Source organism: Diabrotica virgifera, chromosome 8 (assembly GCF_917563875.1).
Source record: "Diabrotica virgifera virgifera chromosome 8, PGI_DIABVI_V3a".
In the NCBI taxonomy this organism is placed as follows: domain Eukaryota; kingdom Metazoa; phylum Arthropoda; class Insecta; order Coleoptera; family Chrysomelidae; genus Diabrotica; species Diabrotica virgifera.
This window is the reverse complement of record NC_065450.1, coordinates 123522350-123542349: the sequence shown is the minus strand read 5'-3', so window position 1 is coordinate 123542349 and position 20000 is coordinate 123522350. Positions and strand designations below refer to the sequence as shown.

Here is a 20000-nt window from a genome sequence, read left to right as displayed (position 1 = left end):
TAGGAAATATTTTGAGCTTTTTAGTTATGTTAATTACCATTTAATAAATGCATAACTTATCTTCACATGTAGCTATGTGCTGCAGATTCGTGCAAATATTATAAGAATTATTGTGCATTTAATCGTAGAAGCATATAATTTGGACCACATATGCTACACATACAAACGTTCAAATTTAGATATGAGGCCACCTCAGATTTTGCCTTTTACAAAAATGGCGGGCGTTCAAAATGGCGCGTATACATATGTGACTAATATCACGATAACTTTTGAACGAAAAGTCCGATTTCAACCAAATTTGGTATATAGGTTCCTTTTTTGACGTAAAAGATCAAGGGGTCTTGAACCGGAAGAAACGGGTCACCAGAAGTTGTGTTTTTCCTGATTTTTTATGTAAAAATATGTTGTTAATTTGTTTAATTCTTTCACCCTGTATATATTAATTTTTCAAAAAGGTAATACCAGCGTTGAAAAGAGCGTAAAAATATTTTTTAGGAAATATTTTAAACTCTTTAGTTATGTTAATTACCAATTAATAAATGCATAGCGTATCTTCACATGTACCTATGAACCGTGCGGCAGATTCGTGCAAATAATATAAGAATTATTGTGCATTTAATGTTAGAAGCATATAATTTGGACAACACACACTACAGACACAAAGATTCAAATTTAGGTATGAGGCAATCTCAGATTTTGTCTTTTACAAAAATGGCGGGCGTTCAAATGAATCTGCTGCACATAGGTGCATGTGAAGATACGTTATGCATTTATTAAATGGTAATTAACATAACTAAAAAGTTCAAAACATTTTTTAAAAAATATTTTTACTCTCTTTTCAATGGCGGTATTATTTTTTGAAAAATTAATATATACAGGGTGCTAGAATTGAAACAAAAACAACATATTTTTACATAAAAAACAGTAGAAACACAACTTCTGGTAAGCCGATTCTTCCGGTTCAGGACCTCGATCTTATAGCCACTTTACACCATGCAACTAATTGCGCAATTAATTGCACAATTTCTTGCAGCAATAGAGATTGCATCGTGTCATACGCGAATTGCACATAAAAGCTGCAACTTCTTGCAGCAATTTCTTGCTGCAAGAAGTTGCAGCTAGATAGAACATGTCCTATTTTTCATGCAATTTTTTCTGCAATTTGGGTATATTTTTAGTAACTTTTAAGGCTACACTGTTTGTTTTAACATTCTGTTATCCTAAATTTCAAACTAAACAATTTTTGACAAAACTAGAGGAACTTTTTACCAATTTCACGCTTCACAGATAACATTATTCTGGGGGATAACTTTAATTATGCAACATAGGGATTAAAGAAACTATATTCTATTTTTATTTCTTTTGTATTTAACAACTTGTTTCCTTTTGTAAATGAATAATGTATTATAGGTATACTTGCATTAGGTATTAATTGATTTTGTTATACATAATACATATTATACTTTTCTCAAATTATAATCTAACATTTTCAAATAATCTGATAACTCTACTCAAAAAATTACATTTTTAATTTATAAAAACAACATAACTCAAAATTTATGGTATGTCAAAGTTTCTGTCCATTTCATGTCAGTTTATGCATGCACTGTGTAATCACTTTATTGCAGAAAGCTAGTTGCAACTTATTGCAGAAGTTCTTGCTGCAAGAACTTGTGCAATAAATTTCGCAATTACTTGCATCGTGTAAAGTGGCTATTACTCATCAAAAAAATAACCTTGATGCCAATTTTGGCTGAAATCGGACTTTTCGTTCAAAAGTTATCGTGCTGTTAGTCACATATATATAGTCGCCATTTTGTATTCCCGACATTTTTGTAAAGGGCAAAATCTGAGATGGCCTTATATCTAAATTCGAACTTTTATATGTGTAGTATATGTGATCCAAATTATATGCTTTTATCATTAAATGCACAATAATTCTTATAATATTTGCACGAGTCTGTCGCACATGGGTACATGTGAAGATACGTTATGCATTTATTAAATGGTAATTAACATTACTAAAAAGTTCAAAATATTTCCTAAAAAATATTTTTACGCTCTTTTCAATGGCGGCATTAACTTTTTGAAGAATTAATATATACAGGGTGAAAGAATTAAAAAAGAACAACATACTTTTACATAAAAACCAGGAACAACTTTTGGTAAACCGATTCTTCCGGTAAAAAGCATTGATCTTATACATCAAAAAAAGAACCTATATACCAAATTTGGTTAAAATCGGATTTTCCGTTCAAAAGTTATCGTGCTATTAGTCACATATGTATAGTCGGCATTTTGAATGCCCGCCATTTTTGTAAAAGGCAAAATCTGAGATGGCCTCGTATCTAAATTTGAACCTTTATATGTGGTCCAAATTATATGCTTCTATCATTAAATGCACAATTGTTTCACATATCGGCTGCACTACTGCAGCGATGCGCGATGGTTCGTGGAGAATTAAAATTAACCACGAGCTGGACGAACTAATGCAGAGCCCAGATATTGTTAGATCTGTAAAGTCAGGAAGACTAAACTGGCTTGGTCACTTAGAAAGAATGCTGTAATCGAGCTGTAAAAGTAATCCTGAGATGGAAGCCCCAAGGAAATAAACAAGAGGAAGGCCCCGTAAAAGATAGATAGACGACATAGAGGGGGATCTTAAAACCATGAACATCAGGCAGTGGTGAAGGAAAGTATCCGACAGGGTAGAATGGAAGAACATTGTTAAGCAGGCCAAGACTCACAAAGGGTTGTAGCGCCATTAGAAGAAAAATATTGACATTTTTTAACGCCGGATCTGTAAATAAATACACAATATTATTCGTTGTTAGTACAATGCATTCTAATTATGGAATTAATCAAAAATATTACTCCTACATGGAGTGTATTTCCTTCCTGCCTTTGTCAACATTTTTTTACAATTCTTAGTAAATTTAATAGCAAAAATGATATTTTACGCAGTTAGCGTTTATCAATTTTCCCAGGAATAATAGTATCATGAATAAAATGTATAATTTTTGTACGGAAAAGAAATTTTGTAAAATATAATTTAGATGATGATAGAGGAAATATTTAAGAAAGTCTTAATGGAGACAACAGAAAGTGTTATTGTGAACAATGTTAGATGTGCCGATGATACCTTAGTGTTTGCTAATTGCGGAGAAGACCTTCAAAGTCTAATGAACAAAATAAAGCAAACCTGTGATCAGTATGGATTAAAATTCAACGTTAAGAAAACTAAATAAGTATATAGTCTAAGAGCTGGGAGCGGATTTTGTGCGTGATAAGTAATATGGAAAAACTATACGGGGATATGTTGAATTAGTTGTGTACATAACTTTCACCAACGGCCGGAAACCAGAGTGGGGGCCGAGGGTAGTTATAAGGGGTCAAAGTCGCGGTTTTTATTATTTTTTTTATGACGCTCATGATCGAGATAGTGCACCAAAATTTGGGAATAAGTAGGTCATGACGTACCTAAGTAAAACCTCTAGGGGCGCAACGCTGCATGGCCGACAAAGGGGTGGGGCAGGGGTGAATATAAAAAATGTAAGGGGTTTTTTACGACGTTCGTGATTGAGATAGTGCACCAAAATTTGGGAATAAGTAGACCATGACATAACTAATTAATATCCCCAGGAGGCGGAAACCAAAGTGGCGGACGAGGGAAAAAGGGGGAAAGTCGCGGTTTTTATTATTTTTTTTGTGACGCTCATGATGGAGATAGTGCACCAAAATTTGGGAGTAAGTAGGCCATGACGTAACTAAGTAAAATCTCCAGGGGCAACGCTGCTTGGGGTACAAAGGGGTGGTAGGCAGGGGTTACGTCACAAAAACCCCTTATATTTTTTGTATTCACCCCTGCCCCACCCCTTTGTCGGCCACGCAGCGTGCCACCCCTGGAAATTTTACTTAGTTACGTCATGAGTCATGACCTACTTATTCCCAAATTTTGGTGCACTATCTCGATCATGAGCGTCACAAAAAAAAATAATAAAAACGGCGACTTTGACCCTTATAACTACCCTCGTCCCCCACTCTGGTTTCCGGCTCTGGGGATTTTACTTAGTAATGTCATGATCTACTTATTCCCAAATTTTGGTCCACCATCTCAATCACGAACGTCGCAAAAAACCCTTTATATTTTTTATATTCACCCTTACCCCCACCCCTTTTTCGGCCACGCAGCGTTCCGCCCCTAGAGATTTTACTTAGTGACGTCATGATCTACTTATTCCCAAATTTTGGTGCACCATCTCGATCATGAGCGTCACAAAAAAAATAATAAAACCGCGACTTTGACCCCTTATAACTAGCCTCGTCCCCCACCTCGGGTTTCCGGCTCTGAGGATTTTACTTAGTTATGTCATGGTCTACTTATTCCCTAATTTTGGTGCACTCTCTCAATCACGAACGTCGCAAAAAACCCCTTATATTTTTTGTATTCACCCCTGCCCCACTTCTTTGTCGGCCACGCAGCGTTCCACCCCTGGAGATTTTACATAGTTACGTCATGACCTACTTATTCCCAAATTTTGGTGCACTATGATCATGAGCATCACAAAAAAAAATAATAAAAACCGCGACTTTGACCCCTTATAACTAGCCTCGTCCCCCACTCTGGTTTCCGGCTCTGGGGATTTTACTTAGTAATGTCATGATCTACTTATTCCCAAATTTTGGTCCACCATCTCAATCACGAACGTCGCAAAAAACCCATTATATTTTTTATATTCACCCCTACCCCCACCCCTTTTTCGGCCACGCAGCGTTCCGCCCCTAGAGATTTTACGTAGTTACGTCATGACCTACTTATTCCCAAATTTTGGTGCACTATGATCATGAGCATCACAAAAAAAATAATAAAAACCGCGACTTTGACCCCTTATAACTAGCCTCGTCCCCCACTCTGGTTTCCGGCTCTGGGGATTTTACTTAGTAATGTCATGATCTACTTATTCCCAAATTTTGGTCCACCATCTCAATCGCGAACGTCGCAAAAATCGCTTTATATTTTTTATATTCACCCCTACCCCCACCCCTTTTTCGGCCACGCAGCGTTCCGCCCCTAGAGATTTTACGTAGTTAAGTCATGACCTACTTATTCCCAAATTTTGGTGCACTATCTCGATCATGAGCGTCAAAAAAAAAATAATAAAAACCGCGACTTTGACCCAGTATAACTACCCTCGGCCCCCACTCTGGTTTCCGGCCCTTGGTGAAAGTCATGTACAAAACTAATTCAACATATCCCCGTATAGTTTTTCCATATTACTTATCACGCACAAAATCCGCTTCTATCTCTCCGTCTAATATGATAGATAGCAAACAAAATTACATATACAGAATGACGGTATAAAAGTCGGAGGTGCCATACTGGACAGAGTAGAGAAACTCGAGTATCTCGACATTAATATCAATGAGAGCTGGGATCCAATCGCAGAAATTAAAAGCCGAATAGAATAATCCCTAGCTACTTTTGTAAAAATGAGAAACGTACTTTGCAGCCACGATCATAGTATGGACCTTTGCGCAAGGGCGGGTACAAGGAGGGGCTATGGCCCCCTCCGAGAATTTAAAAAAATATAAATTTAAATATTAGCAGTTCAAATGTTTTTAGTTTCAAACACATAAAAGCAAATATTTTGTACATTTTGTACAAAACAGGGGATAAATATGTTTTCTGACCTAGGGCCTGACTCTAATTCATTTAGAGGTCGCTATTGAATTTCGACACCGCCATTTCGCAATTTATAGCTATTCTTATTCATTTCGATATTAGTTACAACTGGGGATATTAACGTTATCATTTTGACACTGCTCAGAATTTGGGTTGGCGCTCCGGTTTATTGGATTTATTGGCTACGCAACCATCACAAAATTTGTTGATAGTCTGGGAAAATTATCGAAAAAATATCATTTTTGGGAAAAGTTTTTACCAGCTATTGTATTACTAAAATCAAATCTTAAGATTGCATATAGTAATATGGGGTATGACAAGTCCGCAGAAAGTGTATTATTTTATTTATAAACAAATTAGCACTCCTAAATCTTCTTTTTTCTTTTCAATTAGTGCTCTGTAACTGCTAAGATTTTTCCTTTAAGCCAAAAACAGTCAAATAAAAATTCACCGTAATTTAGTTCTGCACAAAGTTTTTTTTCCGATTTCCTTCAACAAAAATTTTACTCGAAAAATCCGAGTAAAAAAATCTGCAATTTTCAATTAAAATTTTAGGGAAGTAATTATTTATTAATAATTAAATAAATTGATGACATGTAAGATTTTTTATAGTAGATTATACAGAGTGGGGTTAAATTATAGAATAAATTCATGTTCTCTAAAATGGACGATTTTGGAGCAAAATCCTGAAACAGGTCGACTTTTATTTTTAAATTACAATTTTTTGGCATATATTTCATACTAGTGACGTCATCCATCTGAGCGTGATGACGTAAGCGATAATTTTTTTAATGGGAATAGGGGTCGCCCCTTTCAAAGGGCGTTCAATTCTCTATTCAGTAATATAAACATTAATATCATTATTTATACAGGGTTGCCAAAAAATAATTTTTGAATTAAATTAATTGGCGCAAAAAAAAGAATGTATGTAATTTATTTAACTCAAAATACATTGTACTGCTGTCCGAAAATAGAAAAAAAAGGTTTATTTCACAAATAAACATTTCCTTTTCGCTTAAATTAAATCACAAACAGCCCCCCTCCTACCTATTGGCAGTTTGAACATTTAATTTAAGCTAAAAACAAATTTAAGCAAATAAACATTTTTTTTCTTATTTTCTGACAGCAATAGAATGTATTTTGTGTTAAATAAATTACATACATTCTTCTGTTTGCGTCAATGAATTTAATTAAAAAAAAATTTTTGGCCACCCTCTATAAATGATATTAATGTTTATACTACTGAATAGAGAATTAAACGCCTTTTTAAATGAGCTACCACACGACCCCTATTCCTATTTAAAAAAAAATCGATTACGTCATGACGCCCGGATGGATGACGTCACTAGTTTGAAATATATGCCAAAAAAAATTTAATTGAAAAATAAAAATCGACCTGTTTCGGGATTTTTCTCTAAAATCGTCCATTTTAGAGAAAATGAATTTATTCCATAATTTAGCCCATCTCTGTATATCAGGAGACCGGCGACAATCTAACCAATAGTTTAGCAATAATTAAAATGTTAATTAAAAGTTTTCGGTCGAAATAATAACCAGAAATATTATGATACACCAGAATAACTAGGATTTTCGTATAAAAAAGTAATATATCTATTCAACGTACTTTACAGAATTGAAATTGGACTATTTGAGCGGTCTCAGGAATGTTATAAAGAAACAATTTTTTGGCTTATAAACAAATAGAACCCCTCAGAAAATATTAGATTAAATTAAATTAAGTTAACGCTGTTGAAACGGGCAGGGCTTATGTGCCCTTTTCGAAGAAAAAAAATTGAATTGCGGGGAGTGGTTCCAGGTATAACCGGTAAAATTTGACCGACATTTGCGAAAGAGTTATAAACAACAGGATTTCAATCTTTGAACCATTACCTGTTTATTCCGGTCCTCTTTGTACATACAAATTTTCATATCTTCGAGACACTCATAACAAAAAAGATTTATGTCACCAAGTTATTTAATTATTGATAAATAATTACTGCCCTAAAATTTTAGTTGAAAATTAAAGATTTTGTTTGGAAACCCCGAATTTTCCGAGGAAAATTTTCGCCGACTGAAATCGGAAAAAAATATCTATGTTTAGAATTAAATTACAGTGAATTTTTATGTTAGTGTTTTTGGTTTAACGTTAAAATTTTCTGAGTTACAGAGCAATAATTAAAAAAAAATTTTGGAGCGCTAATTTGTTTATAAAACAAATAGCACACTTTCTGCGGACTTTGCATAGCTATATTACTAATATATGAAATCTTACGATTTGATTCCAGTATGTCCAGCAATAAAATAGCTGGTACATAATTTTCCATGTTTTATACTAATTTTCCAAGATTATTACCTTACATACTATTCTATCTAATTCCTCCAAAAGCAGCAAATTTCCATAAAACCCAGCCATATTAATACCTTTTGCTTTAGTTTTCCTTGCAAGAAACAAACAAAACACATCTCCTAAACTAAACCTAACCTCGCTTTCGGCCATTCATTCATGTCCGTGTTACAATAGGTTTGTTCTAGCGTCAGTTTCAAACGGTTTGAAACCATCAGGAACATGCGCATTTATTTGATGGCGTTCAAGCAAACAGATTACTAGTTTGAAACTACTGGTCGGGCGTTCTAACGACAGTAAATTTTGATTTGGAAACTGGCGTCAAACGGTCAAAAGAGTTTGCGGATTTTGTCCGGATTTTAAGTTTGTGCGTTGCGCAGTGGAATTATTTGTTTGACGTTTACAAATTTTAAATGAAAGTAATAGGTTTTGACTATGTTACTTAACATTATTTACGTTTATAATATTAATTTTTAATATTTAGCATAAATCTTGAAAATTTGGATACTTATAAGAAAAATGTATTTCTAATCTAACCTCAAAATTATAAATAAAAACCAACAATTTGACGTTGGTATTTTACTCCGATAAAAAAGCGTTCTAACAAAAAACACTTTGTTAACAGTTTGTGGATGGAACATGCGCAATAAAGCAGTACAATAATTTGGTGTCAAACCATAACAAAACTACATGCTAGAACAAACCTAATAATTTCGACTCGAAATTATAATATCAACCACTTTTTTTGGAGTCGCTATTAATTTCGATAGTCGCTATTTTGTGACATCATTTCGTTGGTTCAACTAAAATCAACAAGGCTCGCACAGTCGCATTTCAACGTCGCCATATTGATTGCGACTTGTTTTCAGTCGAAATTTGAATTAGAATCAGAGCCCTAGAATCGAACAAAAGCAGTAACGGAAGCTTCAAGGATATTTTGTAAATCAAAATGTTGATAATTTTACAAATTTCCAATTGATAGAACGACCTTGGCAGCCATCAAAATCATATCAATATCCATATTCTGTACACACAAAGAATAAAAAAATGAAGCGATACTTGGGTCATCAGTACTTAGAACAAAGGTGTTGGTTGGTACTTTCGCACAGTCAAAAGGGATTGTTTTATAAGTATTGCGTTTTATTTTTCTAATGAAAAATATGGTCGCAATAAAGGGATAACAGCCCAAAGCCTTGTGACGAAACCTTTAACATCTTTCGCCAAACTCATGGGCAAAGACGGATCCATACAAACCCATGAAAACACAATTAGTGCGTTCAGGCTGGGCTGGATTTTCTACAAAGTTATCGCAACCCGCAAAAGTCAGTCATTAACCAGATAGACTCTCAGAGGTCTAAACAGATAAAAGAAAATAGAGCAAGACTACGATCAATAGTAGAGTCTATGGTGTTCTTAGGTCGACAAAATATTCCTAAAAGAAGCAATCCAGCTGAAAGATGCTGGACCTAGCAATGAGGGGAATTGTCAAGGTTTAAAATCGCATCTATCATGAGATAAGACTCTTAAACAACACCTATCCACCTATCTTTCCGAACATACATTAGTAGCACTAGTCAAAATCAATTGATTGATAACATGTTGTGGTGAAGAAATAATCGAACAAATAATAAATCAGGTTCACAGTGCAAATTATTACTCATGTCATATTTGACGAAACGACAGACATATCCCACGTGGAACAGCTTTCTTTAAATTTGAAATACATACATACAATATTCGTGCAGACTTTGTCAAATTCATTGGCGCTTATGCTTATGAGAACATAAAAATAATTAGTGAAAATCAAGAAAGAGGGGAAGAACAAGGCCTGGCAGAAGAACAATTGGGAAAAATAGTATTATACTTGTTGAAAGAACTGCACTTGTATCCGAAGAAATGTGTAGGAATCAGTGCTGACTTTACTAATATGTACTTTAATAACGATAAGTTTTGAATGTCTTTATGGCACTGAAAAGTGTGTGAAAAGTGCCTTAAAACTCATCATTGTAACCCTAATAAAAATTACCCTCAGACCCCCGGTACCGCTCTCCAAAACAGTTCATGGCCCCTCCCGAAAATCGGTTCTGGATCCGCCCTTGCCTTTGCGTTCGAATGTCCATTGCGTTCTAGCCTAGACCTTTGCGTTGGAAGCCTTTGACATGTGGGTATACAGACGACTACTAAGAATAAGCTGTAGTCGGATAATAATTGTTGAAAGACTGATAGGTTTTGTACACACTTGAAATGAATGAAAGATAGGATAATAATTGGCAGAAAAAAAAAGAAATAAGGGTTTAAAGAAGGGCCCGGACCTCCAGTCCGAAAGCCATAAACAGAAGAATATGATAAGAATATGTATTAGGTATCCTAAATTAATAGGGGTTTTCATTGAAAATCAATAGCAAAAGTGAACCAGGAAGAAGACGCAACTCTTGGCTTAAAAACCTACGACAATGGACGAATATGACCTCCATAGAACTATTCAGGCACCGTAAGAAGAAGATTGAATACAAAGGATCATAGTATCACGTTTCGAGACTCTGGGAATTTTCCTTCAATAGTTATCGCACAGACAGACATACAACAATTTTAAGTACGTACTACTTCGGGTCGTTAATAAATATCTGTATATAAACAAAAAATGTATATTGTTTTATATAAAAACTATTTATCTTACGCTTACATGCTTCTGACCTGAGCATTGCTATCGTAATAACTGTCGGAAGTTATTAAATTATCTTTTTTTAAATAAAAATAATTAATTTTATTTTTAAATTTTGTTAATAATTTTTTCAAAAAAAGATTAACCGTTTTGAATATCATTCTATTCCTGTATTAGTCATATGCTAGTTATTTTGTCTATCTATTTTTCTTTTAAAATTTTAAGTGGTTTATATTTTCAATTTTTCATGTTCTAAAAATGTTATACAATTAAATAAACAATAACAAATATTAACGTAATTCTAAGATTATGAAAAAAATACAAATTTTTAGATATCATTTTATGGTTTGCCCAACCAAGAGGATTAAGGTTATTAAGGACTCTAACTTTCTACTGGTCCGAAAGCTGTGAGACATTTTTGAGTAGGTATTTTAGGCAACCTGAAATTTTTTCAGTTGACTCTTCCATGATAGCCTAATACAAAAATGCCGGTCTGGCTGGAGGGTAGCGGTTATTTTCCCCAAAAATCCCCCCCAAAGTTAAAAAAGGGTAAACATTGTTATTAAAAAAAATATCATTGACGTGACTTTAAAGTAAATTAAAATATTCAAATATAAAGAAAATAAACAGGCCAGGCGATTTGAGGGCGATTTTAACTCTCCAAGATACTTGCATGGGCGCCCCATGATTATTTTCAGGGGGTGCATCTGAACTTCAGAAGCTTTCATCTGAATCTGTACATACTATTAACGAGTATAAAATATACAACTATACATGCATAGCTATGTACATTCCTTCCGGACAGGGAGGTGCAATTGTTATATTGACAGGGTATTGTTTAATATTAAAAAAATATTCTAAAAAAGACAGGTTCTTTTTTGGTGAAATTTCTGCCAGGTGATTAAACAAATTACGCGTGCATGTAAATGAAAAGCGCTATAGGTAAGCAGCAGTGTGAGAAAGAGCGTATACCGATAGCTGTTTGCGTCCTCTGTTGTAGCTGAGCGAGTCCGTTCGCTCGAGAAAAATCACGTGACCTGGAGATACCCATGTTGTTGTGCCCCGAAACGTTAGAGAAATTATTATATATTATAGTTTTTTAAATAACTTTTTATTAATTAAAGGAAAATAATTACACTTTTATAAAAAAGAACTTTTTTATAATAAAACCTTTTTATTATTTACAGGAAAGAATATAAAATTATTTAACGATAAACGATTTAACGATAAAATGCTTAAAATTCCAAAAATTATACTCTAATAAAAATAGTTATTTTATGAAACAGTTCGTTAAGTATGCTTTTTGCGAACGCACGCGATATTAAGAGTACGAGCGACAACGGAGAGAGTGCTATAAATCGGTAAGTTCGCAAAAAGTACTTCACGTACAGTTTCATACAATATTTTATCTACGATAAACAAATATAAAAACTGTAACTCTTCGTCACTGGAATTCATTCCTATTCTACAATTTTTAGAACTTTGACATTTAAAAATTCTAACTACTTTCAAACCACAAAACTTTCAAAACTTTTGTTGTAATTCATTGGTCATACTGTCATCACCATGACAACGCGAAAGATAAGGATTGCGACCATGACAACGCGAAAGTTAAAAACAGTGCGAAAAAGTAAATCCCATTTAAAATACATTGTTACTTCACGCACACTTTAAATCCTTCACGCACTGCTATCTATAATGGCAGTTTTCACAAACTAAAAACTTATACATAATATGACATAGAGTAGAAAAAGTACTTTTTATAATATCACGGTTTTGTTATTGTACATGTACATATTTATGTAGGGCACAACAAATTTGAAAAGAATAATTAACACATAAAATATAAATTTTTAGTAGATGTATTAACTGTTATTTATAATTATGATTCCAAAAATTACACTAGTATAAAATAGTATTTTTTAAAATACCAAATACCACTGTTGTTTAAAACGGTATATATAATTTTAAGTATATAAAGTTTTAATTATTTATTAAAACAAGTAAAAAAAGATACGCAACAGCCGGGTTCCAACTGGGGACCTCTCGATCTGCAGTCTAATGCCACTTAGGCACCATCAATTTGTAGATATCGATTTATTAACTTACTTTAAAATATCATTGCAGTAGTCACATTTTTAAAATAGTTTGAAATTTAAAAAAAAAATGATTTATCCATACAGCATGATTGGTCAGTAAAGCTTTGTATATCCATTATAAGTAATAGATAGTAATAAAAGTTAATAACAAAAATTGTAGCCAACTTTGATTACATATTGATAATCAATAATCGTAAATTGTAAGTTTTAGACAATTATTTAGTCATGGCTTACTTAAAATTTGGAAAGATTTAGACCAGTAATTATTAATAATTTTGCTCTGAAAAATGAAAATATCTCGAAAACTAATAAATTTACACATAGGGAATGTTATACAAAAATTATAGTATGGTAATGGTACTTTTCGATAATGATATAAAATACAGGGTATTCTATTTAAAATTACTGAGAAAATAATGTACTTGCGTTTTGTTTCACCCTGTATTCAATATAAACAAAATTAGCAAAACAGACATTTACGAAAATTTTGACAATAAATAAAAAAATGCGACGTCAATAAACCATTGACCTTGTGCTTGCTTTTATTTATACAGGTAGTTAAACTTGTTACGATTTTCATATAAAATTGGTTATAACTTTATAAATACCCCGTATAACATACCAAACCTTTATATTTTTGTAAGCGAAAAGTTATGAGGATTTCGAATATAAAATAAAATACAGGGTGTTGTATTAAAAAAAACATAAGTTTGGTCTGCCACTATTTTATCGAACACCCTGTAACATTCTAGCTAATTTTGTAATGTGAAGCTCAAAGTTCGCTACAATTTTTGTTATTAAGTATTATCGCTATCTATTACTATAACGGATCTACAGAGCTTCACCCCACTAATAATTAATCACCCTGTATAATAACAGTTAAATATTGCATTGTTAGCTAGTTCTAAGCTATACTGAAAATTTCAGGTGTCTAGGTAGCCTAGAACTATTTTTAAAATGGATTACAAAATTTGCGGAGTCCGTGACACCAACTAAGCCAAATATATAAAAAGATTTTAATAATACGTACTATACAATAGATTTTTCGATAACACCACATCTCAAAAATGGCAAGTCTTTTTTCAGATGTGCCCGTGATTGTCCAGGCTTCGACTCCGTATAAAAGGCAGAGAATACGTAGCAGCTCAATTAATTAATTTTTAATTAATTCTAAATATATATTACAACTATTTACAGATCATGTAGAAGAGGAATCTGAGTCTCGTAGGGAGTCCGACCAAGAAGAAGAGAATGAATATTTAAGCTTAGATGAGGAGTTTGAAGAAGAAGTACAAGATTCGGACACATAATTAATTTAGTTTATAGTTTTATACTTTTCCACCTATATATTTATAATAATAAAAAAGAACCACGCACAAACCTTAATGGAAAATAGGTCCCAGTGGATTTCGTTCATACTTTGGGAAAATACTCTTTGAAGCATCCTGATAAAAAGTTCTCATGGGCACAACTCAATCGTATGAAGGATTTTTAAGATATATAGGCTCAAACTCGGAAAATTATAAGATTTACGGGGTATTCCAATTCCGTGAGTTACTGGTTATTTGGCAACATGTAGAAGTTTGGATCAAGGAAAAGTACTAGTAGTCTAGGATTTTTTCCTGGCTATCCAATGGCGACCTTTATTTTGACCTTGATCTTCAACGGACGTCATCTTCTAGAGTTTCGAGGGTTTTAGGCATTAAATTGATATAAACAGATTACTCATGGGTTTTTAGGATCGCAAAACACGAATATGCCATCAGAATTGCCCTCCGGATGACGTGGTGGTCAGGGCCTCTACAAGGGACGTCATCTTCTAGAGTTTCAATGGTTTTCGGCATTTAATTGATGCAAATGAATTACTGGAGGGTTTTTTGAGGCCGCTCAAGACGAATATGCCACCAGAACCCACTACCGGAGCACCTGGTTTTCAAGGCCAATGAAAGAATCTCCTGGAGTTTTGAGGGTCTTTGATACTACATTGATGCAAACGGATTACTCATAGGTCTTTGAAGTTGCTGAACACGAATACCCCATTAGAACAGACATCGGAGTACCTGGTGCCAAAGGCACGTCATGCTTTGGAGATTCGAGAGCTTTCGGTATTAAATAAATGTAAACTGATTACTCACAGGTTTTTGGGGCTGCTAAATGTGAATTCGATATCATATCCGATCCACGGAGCACCTGGTGCCTAAGGCAGGTCTTCTTCTGGAGTTTCGACAGGTTTCAGCATTAAATTGATGCAGATGGGTATTATTTATTAGTTTTTGGGACTGCTAAACACAAATACGCCATCAGAACAGACACCGGGGTACCTGGTGCCTAAGGCACGTCATCTTCTGGGATTTTGAGAGTTTTCGGTACTAAATTGATGCAAGCGGGTTACTCTTGTGTTTTTGGGGTTGCTGAACACGAATATGACTTAGATAAAAGACTCTGGAGTATCAAAAACCTAAGAGTAATCCATTTGATTCCTCCGAAACTCCAGAAGATAACCTGTCTTAGGCACCAGGTCCTCCTGTGTCTGTGCTGATCACGTATTCGTGTTCAGCAACCCCAAAAACCTATAACCAATCCGTTTGCATTAATTTAGTACCAAAGACCCTCGAAACTCCCGGAGCCCCTTTCATTTACCTTGGGAATCAGGTGCTCCGGGAGTCAGTTCTGGTGGCATATTCGTGTACAGCGACCTCAAAATCCCTCCAGTAATTCATTTGCATCAATTAAATGCCGAAAACCATCGAAACTCTAGAAGATGACGTCCCTTGCAGAGGCCCTGGCTACCACGTCATCCGGAGGGCAATTCCTATGGCATATTCGTGCTTAGCTATCCCAAAAACCCATGAGTAATCTGTTTATATCAATTTAATGCCGAAAACTCTAGAAGATGACGTCCGTTGAAGGTCAAGGTCAAAGTAAAGGTCGCCATTACATAGCCAGGAAAAAATCCTAGACTACTAGTACTTTTCCTTGATCCAAAGTTCTACATGTTGCCAAATAACCAGTAACTCACGGAATTGGAATACCCCGTAAATCTTATAATTTTCCGAGTTTGTGCCTCTATGGGCCGGTTGTTCGAACGCTAATCAACAATGATCACTATCAAATATTTAATTACTGTCACCAACTGTCAATGTCAACTTTTATTGTGTTGCTGAAAACATAATTGATTATAATTATGAGATTAGTTAATCAATTAACATAACAATTATTAACATAATTAATTAAGTAATTTCATAATTGTAATCAATAATTATGATTTCAGCAACCCAATCAAAGTTGACATTGACAGTTGGTGACAGTAATTAAATATTTGATAATGATCATTGTTGATTAGCGTTCGAACAACCTGCCCTAAATCTTATAAATCCTTCATACAATTGAGTTGTGCCCATGAGAACTTTTTATCAGGATGCTTCAAAGGGTATTTTCCCAAAGTATGAACGAAATCCACTGGGACCTATTTTCCATAAGGTTTGTGCGGGGTCCTTTGTCTTTTTCTCAGATCCTATCAGATTTGTCCTATCAGATTGGCAAAATCTATCGTATAGCACGTATTATTTTCCTTCAATTAATAAAAAGTTACTTAAGAAACTATTGTACATATATAATAATTACTCTAACGTTTAGAGGCATAACAACATGGGTATCGCTAGGTCACGTCATTTTTCTCAAGCGAACGGACTCGCTCAGCTACAACAGAGGACGCAAACAGCTATCGGTATCGGTATACGCTATTTCTCACACTGCTGCTTACCTATAGCGCTTTTCATTTACATGCACGCGTAATTTGTTTAATCACCTGGCAGTTGGAAACTTTCACCAAAAAAAAAACTGTCTTTTTCAGAATATTTATTTTTAATATTAAAAATACCCTGTCAAAATAACAATTGCACCTCCCTGTCCGGAAGGAATGTACATAACTATGCATGTATAGTTGTATATTTTATACTCGTTAATAGTATGTACAGATTCAGATGAAATCTTCTGAAGTTCAGATGCACCCCCTGAAAATAATCCTGGGGCGCCCATGCAAGTATCTTGTAGAGTTCAAATCGCCCTCAAATCGCCTGGCCTGTTTATTTTCTTTATAATATAAAGAAAATAAACAGGCCAGGCATTCAAATATTATTTGAATATTTAAATTTACTTTAAAGTCACGTCAATGATATTTTTTGTAATAACAATGTTTACCTTTTTTTTAACTTTGGGGGGGATTTTTGGGGAAAATAACCGCTACCCTCCAGCCAGACCGGCATTTTTGGTATTAGGCTATCATGGAAGAGTCACTTGAAAAAATTTCAGGTTGCCTAAAGTACCTACTCAAAAATGTCTCACAGCTCTTATGCTATACGTTCTTTACCGGTTTGATAAGTCGCGATCTGGCATTATTTATTCCGGATGTTTTGTCTGCAACGTATCTTTTTAAGATGCATGGACACTATGGACAGTGATCTTGGTTCTCCTAAGTTGACTCAAATTAAGTAACGTCTTCACTAAAACCATTCATTGGTCAGACTGAAACTTACGTCAGAGATCAAATACATTTATTAAGAGAATAAACGATTCTCTTCCGAAGGAAGAGAGGCAGATCTCGAAGATCTTTTAAAGATGAAGTGAACGAAGCAATGGAAAGAAGAAATCTTCAGAAAGGAGACTGGCAAAAAAAGAAAGAACTAGAGAGAACGGTTGAGTGAAGAAACACAGTGAAAACTGTGGAAATCCTTAGTATATAGGGTGAGGCAGATAACTGGCCTATTAGAAATATCTCGAGAACTAAAGGCAACAGGATTGTGAAAATCGGAATAAAGGGGTTTTGAAGAGTGATCTATTCAATGAAAATATTCTCATCTATTTGCTACTTCCGGTTATACCGGAAGTTGCTTATAACTTCGTTTTTTTTAATAGGACACCCTGTATATTTTTACATTTTTGGATTCTCCTCGATATCTTCTTTCTTAAAATATTAGGTTTTGTAATATTATACAGGGTAGTTTAAAAGATAGTTACGTTTTTTTCTAAATTTCGTAGCAACATTCACACCCTGTAGAATTGTAACAGTTTGACAACAAAAACTCTGTTTATGTTTAAATGGTTTTTAATATAGTCTACTATTGTTGAGAATTGTTAGTATAGCTAATTTTTTAATTTTAGTATACAGGGTTGGTCGAAACTCGGAAAGAGTATTCTCTGAGTTTTCTTAAATGGAACACCCTATATTTTAGTATTGTAATGAAATGATATTTTATGATACTTTTTTATTTATTAAGCATTCCCTGTACCTATCTTCTTTTATTTGTGCTTAATTGTTAATTGAACCAAGAATTTTAATTACGTAGTTATTTTGATAGCTCAACCATTATTGCTAATTTTAAGGATCAGTCTAGAATAATATGTATTCATTTCCGAAAAATCATTTCTGATTGAATATTTTCACGGCCAACCTAATAAAATTTCACGTATTTTTTGTTACAATTAATATTTGGCTTGAATCACCCATAACTCACAATTTAAAGCAGTTAGGTATAGGAAATGCTTAAGAAATAAAAAAGTATCACAAAATATCATTCCCTTACAATATTAAAATACAGGGTGTTCCATTTAAGAAAACTCAGAAAATGCTCATTCCGATTTTCGCCCAACCCTGTATACTAAAATTTAAAAATTAGCTATACTAACAATTAATAACAATAATAGACTATATTAAAAACCATTTGAACGTAAATAGAGTTTTCGATGTCAAACTAATACAATTCTACAGGGTGTGAATGTTGCTACGAAATTAGTAAAAAAAACGTAATTATCTTTTAAACTACCCTGTATAATATTACAAAACCTAATATTTTAAGAAAGAAGACATCGAGGAGAATCCAAAAATGTAAAAATATAAAAGGTGTCCCATTTAAAAAAACGAAGTTATACGCAACTTCCGGTATAACCGGAAGTAGCAAATAGATGAGAATATTTTCATTGAATAGATCACTATTCAAAACCCCTTTATTCCAATTTTCATAATCCTGTTACCTTTAGTTCTCGAGATATTTCTAATAGGACTTTTATCTGCCTCACCCTGTATATCGCTGGTACCTATGATTAATGTGATTTCTAATACATTTCCAGTGAAAATAATAACTCTTTGATAAGTATTGGCGATTACAATTTTTTTTTATATGCGTGTTCGCGAAGATTATAACTCCCAAAATATTTATAATGAAAAGATGTAGTCCATAATTGATGCCGACGAAAACAATTATTTCCCTTTCTGTTTCTGTTTCTGCTGACGAAAACAATTATTTCTGAGAACTTTTTACTAATTATAATTTTCGTGGACCCACAAACAGAAACGGTGTTTTTTGCCGATACTCCTCAAAAAATAAATTTTTTCGCTAACACTTTATTAGGGATTATAACTTTCAGAATCATATAATCGAAAATAATATTTTTCGCGGCGTGCATTGAAAGTTCTACTCTTAACGGCATTTTTCGGAGTTATACTTTTCGTAGGCGGCGGCGATATAATAAAAATATTTACATCCATGTAGAGTAGCTCGTCATTTTTATCACTTATGAAATTAAGGACATAAAATTATTTACAGGTTTAGATGTCATGGAAGAAGTAGGCGACAGTGGTCCTATACAACCAAAACATCTTCGCGAGGCAGTGAGAAGAATGCGTCGATACGGTGGGATTCCAAGTGGTAGAGATTATAGGACACATTATAGGATTTAAAAACAATATATGTAAATAAATTTTTGTATCTATTAATAAACATAAGCATTATTCTTGCTAATAACCCTACATACCCAACTAGACAAGAATATGGATCTCAGTACAAACAGAAAGAAATACTTTTTGGTTTTGTAGTGGGAATCGAACCCACATAACAACAAAGTCGAATACAGTCACCTGAGCTACCTAGGCTGCGGATATTTTAGTTCAGAAAAATATGAGGTAGGTATATATTATGTTACCGGCCAAACCCGATTTCAGGATAAACAATTTTGGCTTAGCCTACCTTCAAAGCCATAAAAAATGAAAAACTGAGTAAAATACTCTATAATGATTGGAAAATAATCATTCTAATTAAAACTATAATTATTCGTCGTTAAAACTAATGGACAATTGGTAAAACAATCATATTATAAAAAATAATCAGTGTTTTTTATAAAATCAATAAATATACCCCAATTATAAAAAATTATGAT

At 33.7% G+C, this 20000-nt stretch overlaps 1 protein-coding gene across 1 annotated transcript in view; it reads left to right on the top strand.

Moving 5' to 3' along the window:
- LOC126889832 (transcription initiation factor TFIID subunit 11) overlaps positions 1-19569 on the top strand; it is a 78749-nt gene extending 59180 nt beyond the window's left edge. Inside the window, exon 3 of the mRNA XM_050658521.1 lies at positions 19391-19569. Within this exon, the coding sequence (XP_050514478.1) occupies positions 19391-19524 (134 nt within the window). The 3' untranslated portion in view covers positions 19525-19569. The remainder of the gene's footprint in view (positions 1-19390) is intronic.
- Positions 19570-20000: the final 431 nt, after the last annotated feature.